Source organism: Equus caballus, chromosome 5, assembly GCF_041296265.1.
Source record: "Equus caballus isolate H_3958 breed thoroughbred chromosome 5, TB-T2T, whole genome shotgun sequence".
Classification (NCBI taxonomy): domain Eukaryota; kingdom Metazoa; phylum Chordata; class Mammalia; order Perissodactyla; family Equidae; genus Equus; species Equus caballus.
In genome coordinates, this window is record NC_091688.1 from 84,271,460 (window position 1) to 84,277,778 (window position 6,319).

The 6,319-nt window shown below is 43.9% G+C and overlaps 1 protein-coding gene across 10 annotated transcripts in view; it reads left to right on the forward strand.

Moving 5' to 3' along the window:
• The window catches only part of MCOLN2 (mucolipin TRP cation channel 2), a 49,512-nt gene extending 46,723 nt beyond the window's left edge, over positions 1-2,789 (forward strand). For all 10 annotated transcript variants that reach the window (XM_070267398.1, XM_023641750.2, XM_023641749.2 and 7 more), the window contains 2 exons: positions 214-335; positions 1,953-2,789. In XM_070267398.1, coding sequence (XP_070123499.1) covers positions 214-335; positions 1,953-1,989 — 159 coding nt within the window. In that variant the 3' untranslated portion in view covers positions 1,990-2,789. The remainder of the gene's footprint in view (positions 1-213; positions 336-1,952) is intronic.
• The last annotated feature ends 3,530 nt before the right edge of the window (positions 2,790-6,319 follow it).

A 6,319-nucleotide genomic window follows, 5' to 3' on the forward strand; every position in this document is an offset into this window, starting at 1 on the left:
CATTTTCCTTTGGATTGTTCTCCGTTCCCATGGTGGCCCTGGCTTGGCCTTCTGGGACTGACAGATTGATTCATCATTGTTAATATTGGTTCTTGGACCTGAGCTAGCAATGTGGGAGGTTTTATATTAGTAAAGGTGGGTTTGGTTTGTTGACTAAAGGAACATTTTCTCATGCTCTATAAGTAAGGTAACAACACTGTGTACTTTTTAAAGAAATACCAACAGAATGGGTTTCCTGACACGGATCTTCAGGAATTCCTGAAGGACTGCAGTAGCAAAGAAAAATGCCAGAAAGAGTCCTCGGCCTTCCTGTCCTGCATCTGCTGTCTGAGGAGGTCAGTATTGTGTTTGCTCAGGTCTCCATGCTCCCGAGAGGAGCTGCTCTGCTGCCTTAACAAAGAGTCCATCCAAGGTTAACACTGCACTCCGCAATCAGCTTATTGTGGGAAATAATTCATCTTTCCTTTCTTTCCTTCCACTTTAAAATTGGCTTAGAAATGAATAGTTTCTTATAACACAGGGTAGAAAGCCACATGACATGGTTGAAATCTCTTGGGAATATTAGGAGACTCTTATGAGAAGGCATGACTTATGCCCCAAAAGCCAAGAGGGTGAGCTCTTAGGCAGCCAAAGTAACAGGTCAAAGCTCTTGTTTTTAGAAGTGGAGCTCTGGCAATGCCACAGGTATTTTCCCTTTTCACAACGTGTGGTACAGATAGCTTTGCCCGAGCAAAGCAGGAAACTGGCTCAAGAGGAGGCTGTCCGTGTCCTGTGTTGGAAACATGCAACAGAAGCTCTTGACTGACCAGCTGTGCTTTGCTTGCTATTTGTCAGGACACCTATGAAAATGGCCTTGACCTCAGTGGCAAAGCCTCCACCTAGTGATTTGCGGACTAGAATGGGGGTCGGATGACAATAGTTTTGTTAATTGTACCCTTGTCTGTTTTCATCTGAAGTTAGGGGTTGTTAACTCAAAGTATCCCCTACTCATGTTTTTTGAGAAGAATTCTCTAAACTAGATTCCTGAAAGAAGAGGGAAGAACATAATTGCTACTTAAAACCACAGGATGTATTTTCCGTTAATCAATTCATTCCGCATCTTGGGATTTGAAGTGATATGACTGAGCATTTCCAAAGAATGTCTGGTAAATATGAAATGAGGTCTTCTGAGAAAAGTTAAGTTTTTCAAATCACATTTCATCCTCTCAGAGCGTTAAATTGTTGCCATGGAGGCTGGGATAAAGGGAAATTAATTTGCTTAATAGGCAGCTGCCTCCTAAGAGGCACCTTGTATAAGGAAAGTCTCTCATCATTGCTTGTCAAATATGTAGTTAACTGTAAAGAAAAAATATTCCTCAAAGAATGTAGTTGCGAATTCTGGAAAGTAACGCATAGGTTTTTGGTGTTTGATTTTTGGACCTTGGTTAGCACCGCAACAAGCCCCAGGAAGTTGTTAAATGTTTTCTTGCGCAGCCATATGGAACGAGTGAAAGATTTAAGGGGTGGACTAGAAGACTAATTGTTGAGATTGGGTCTGAGTGGTGAGAAGAAAGGAGCAACATCAGCAGATCGTTGGCCAGAAGGTCCACTAAGGGTGGTCAGGAAGATGCCTGGTTCGCAGGGGGATCTGCCCATCAAGAGGAATGAAAGCATTAAATGGAACGAGAAAGTCCACCAAGGAAACCAACTGAAGAACTAAGATGTTGAAAGTTTGGGGAAAAAAAGGGTATCAAAAAATAAAACCAGAAATGGCTGTTACCAAACAAGGTCATGGGTGAAGTTAGCGAGAGTAGTTTTAGTTGAACAGTCAGATCAGAAAGAGCCAGGATCCCAGGGGGGTTTCGATAGACTCTGCAGATATAAACCCGTTCTATAGCGTATTCCTGTTCCATCCCAAAGATTTTTAAATTATTGTTCTCCTTTCTCTTTCCTCCTCTCCCTTTCTATTACAGGAAAGGAAGTGATGACCACTTGATACTTATTAACTAAAGTCCTTCTGCTAAAGATAACCAAGTTTCAAGCCTCCTTATCCAGTGACAATGCAGAGGAATCCCAGACAGCTTGGACCAGCACTTCCAAAAATACTGACTTATTTCATTGTGGAGTGGGAAAGAGAACGGACTGTCAGCTGGCTACCACCACTGAAGTTCCACAGGTCCTTTTTATAAACTTGGATGGTGAAGAATAGACCACAGACCATGACCGGGCATCAGTGCAACAGAGCAGTGATAATGGAATTCTGTCTAAGTCTTTTAATTTATGACATCGTAGTGTTGGGTTGGAAAAAATCACATTTCAGAGTGTGCAAAACAGTGAAGTTTAAAGCTGTGTATTTAAAGATTTGTGTTTATCATCAAATAAGGGTTTGTTTTAGAAGGGATTCTTGGGTTAGAAGACGTTTGTTAATTCATGGTCTCCACAGAAATGCAGTTGCTTGCAATACCAAATTAGACACTCCAAGCTGGAGAACTGTTAAGCCATTTAAAGATCGCACTTAAAACAACAAAAAGACCTCTGGCAGTAGACATCTCTGGGCCTGTTTTCCTGTGGTTTTCTTCTTCAGCGTGATATGAAACAACTGTTGGCATTGTCGGTGGGACGAAGGGGAAACAGGGTCATGTGGATACCTCGTCACTTGCGCTGGTTGATTGTACACACGACAGGTGGAAGGAAGCTTAGCCGTGGTCACTCGTTTTAACAATTGAACTCCACTGTGGTGGGGACTTGCCCTTGTCAAGCAAGGAAAGATGGTTTTTTTTTCCCCAAATAAATTTATTTTTATCATACCATATGGAACTACTATTATTTTTTTAAAATGTCATCTCTCTTAACATCTACCTAATGAAGAATTCACATCACATTTCTATTAACTATCTGGTCTCCAAGGGGGTTTTCTCACTTTCTTAAAAACAGTAGAGGAGAGGTGGGGGCTAGTATATAGACATTATTCAATAAATATTGGTGACGACTACAGAGATTACGATCACTGCATGCATAGATTTATTTCATACTTGAGCTGTCTCAGGGATCAACTATTTTAAATTTATTGATGAAGAGTAGAATTTGAATTAAGCGCGACCCTCATCCTGGGACTCTCCTTTTTTTCCCCTGCCTCTCCTGGCCACACCCCTGCCAGATTTTCCTTCTTCTGCCCCCCTCTTCTCACCTTTTCTTCACGCTATCTTCGTGTGCTCACACCAAGTCTAGGCCAGGAAGCTCATCCAGTTAATACCATTAAAGTTTGTGAGTGATTCATGTCTACACACAGAATACTTTGCTAAAATTCTCATTTTAGTTACCTTTTTTCTTACAAAAAATGTCAAGAGTTATATTTGACTTTTAAACTAAGGACCATGTAACTGGCGTTTCTGGGGTCAGTGGGATGAGTCCAGAATCGCGTGCAGTGACAGCACTTACTCACTTCTGCGGGTACCCCAACGCTTAGCTTGTCTCTGAACAGAATGGCCCTCACGGTCTTTTGCGTATCTGTGGCTGTGACTGGCGTTTTAATAGAGGAGTCATGACAGTCTCATGCTCATGTGTTTTTTTCATTGGCTTTCATGTTTCTTTTTATTAAATACTTTTCCTTCCAGCTGGATAAAACACCTTCAGGAAGAACAATCTTTTTTCAAGGTCACCCTGAATCTGTGGAAACATTGTTTTCTCTCTTTTTAACAATTTTAAATGATTGTCGCTTTACCAACTGTACTGTCTGTTTAGATTTTATTGAACAATGTTGTTCTCATAACTCTGCTAATAGACACACCTGGGACAAACCATGTTCTCTCCTACCCAGGCCTCCCCTTGGAGAGTTGCCTGTGAAAGTTAGGAGACACGTTCTTCCTGTGCTGGCTTCATTCTGGGATCCCCAACTCTTGTAGAATGTGAGTCCTTGGCTTGTAGTGACAGCCTCAAAGCCAGATGCAGCATCCTTGAGCTTGTTGCCTTGAGGTGGTAGAAAGAGCATGGATGTGGGAGCCAGCTAGACAGACCTGAGATAAAATCGCAGCTCACCCTGTGGCTGTGTGGCCCTGAGCGAGTGACTTTCTGCTTCTCAGTGATGATTAGGAGCCTCAACAAACTCTGGGGTTGGCATTTAAGTCAGCGACCTCATGCAAAGCTGGCATTGGAATGAAACCTGAGCCGTTCTTTCCTTTCAGTTCTCTGCCATGTTAGTATGTAGGTTTCATGGGAATAGTGAAGATGTTAAGACGTGTAATCTGCAGCCCATCAGCCTGGGCTCCTGTCATCCTCCTACTGACTGAGTCTCCTTGGACAGGTCACACCAGGCCTCGATTTCCTCATCTGTAAAATGGGGATTGTGAGGATTAAATGTCAGGACATAAAGTGAGTAGAACAGGGCATGAGCCACAAGTGCTCAGTGACTGTTAGATCTTCCAAAAGCTTTTCTTGCATGGTCTACAAATGTATAAATCTATTCTCCTGGGCGGGCCAAGAAGATCTTTATTTTGTAGTGAGCTAACACACACTTTCAGTGGACTCTGTGCTGATTAGGACTTTCAGTGTGCAAATGTTGCACATCCAGCCCAGTCCTGGAGGCAAGGATCATTTCAGCCAAGAGAAGCTCACACTTAGCTATGGAGGAGTGGTGTGGATGGCAGCAGCCTTTGCCCTGCTGTTAGGGCAAAGACATCAGCCCTGAAGGGAGGGTTAAGGTCCCCAGGGGGCACTGTCACAAACCCCCAGTCCTTCACCCTGGGTGAGACCCTCCATCCTCTGCTAGGAGCCTGCTACCTTAACCAAATTTGTCAGAATGTGTGAAATATGGCTCAGCTTGCTTTCTACTGATTCGTGTTTTTTTTTTGCTGAGGAAGATTAGCCCTGAGCTAACATCTGTTGTCAATCTGCCTCTTTTTTTGCTCGAGGAAGATTAGCCCTCAGCTAACATCTGCACCAGTCTTCCTCCAGTTTATATGTGGGTCACCACCACAGCATAGCTGACAAGTGGTGTAGGTCCGTGCCCCAGATCTGAACCTGCGAACCTGGGCCGCTGAAGCGGAGCACCCAACTTAACCACTACACCACGGGGCCTCTTGCTGATCTAAGGTGGTAAATGCAAAAGTGTGAGAGACAGTGTTTAGGAAAAGCTCTTGTTGAGATTCCAGTCACCGCCCTTCAACCCCTGCTGAGGACCCATTTCATAACAATGGTGGCAGGGGTGCCTGACCCAGTAGAGGCCTAGAATCAGCTTCTCAAGGTTTACAAAAGCACAGCAGCCCAGCCTTTTCATCCAGAGCCAAATAGCTGATCACCATCCCTGTGAAAATACCCCAGCACTGTCGGTGTGTCCAGGGGCCCCAGAGTCTTTGGGGAAGTCTGTTCAATGAGCTGCTGCAGTGGTCATAGCCTGGATTGCTCCTGTCAATATAAAGAGCTGTGATGGTTAGAGATCCAGTTCCAGATATCCAAACAATTCACCTGTGGCCCCCATTTATTCCAGTGACTCTGAACAACTAGACCCCCTTTTACTTCTAATCAGTTCCACCTTTACTTTCACGTAACTTGAGCAAATTTCATTGTGCTATTCCTGACTTGAAGTTTGAACATTTCTACCACTGTAACGCAATGACGCTGTCTTTCTCTGCCAAACATCTAGATTTCGCGCTACTTGTAAAACACTCAGGAAAGGGGTGGTTGAGGACCTCACAGATGAAACCCCGAGCACAATGTTCAGATCTTGGACACTTTAGAAAGGATGGTGAGCAGTAGGCACAGGATTAGGAAGGAGCAAGTGCTGAACGCCTCTGCTTTCCCTTTTTGTTCCCCTTGAGATGCTCTGGGCTCTGCATCTTGATGATTACAGCTTTGTGGTGTGTGAGCTGTGCATTTGCAAAGGCCCCCACGCGTGGTTTAATGCTCTGCCTTCACAGTCTTGCAATTTTCAGTATTTTTTGACGCAGGGGCCCCACAAGTGATATATCAAATTCTGATGACAGGACTGTGTAACTCAGTCATTAAATCATGGCCTTTTAGGAAGAGGCTAGGAACCCAGCATTGTACTTTTTCTTCAAAACAATTTAGATGTAATAAAAGGAAAGAGCGAACCTAAGTAGGAATGGCTTTTTAACAGACATTTGTTTGCACCACTTTTCTCAATCTGTTCTCTCAGATAAGTGGCTGTGGGGCTGCTGCTTCTCTCACAAAGATGGAGATTAAACTTCAGTGGTTGGTGATAGTGGTCAATGTCGTATCCATGTCGCCCTGGGAGGTCGATGCTGGGCTGCTCGCCTTTTTCCCCACGCCCCATCCTCCATCGATGAAGAGCCTTATTTTTGACATTTTGTTTCACGTTTTTCCC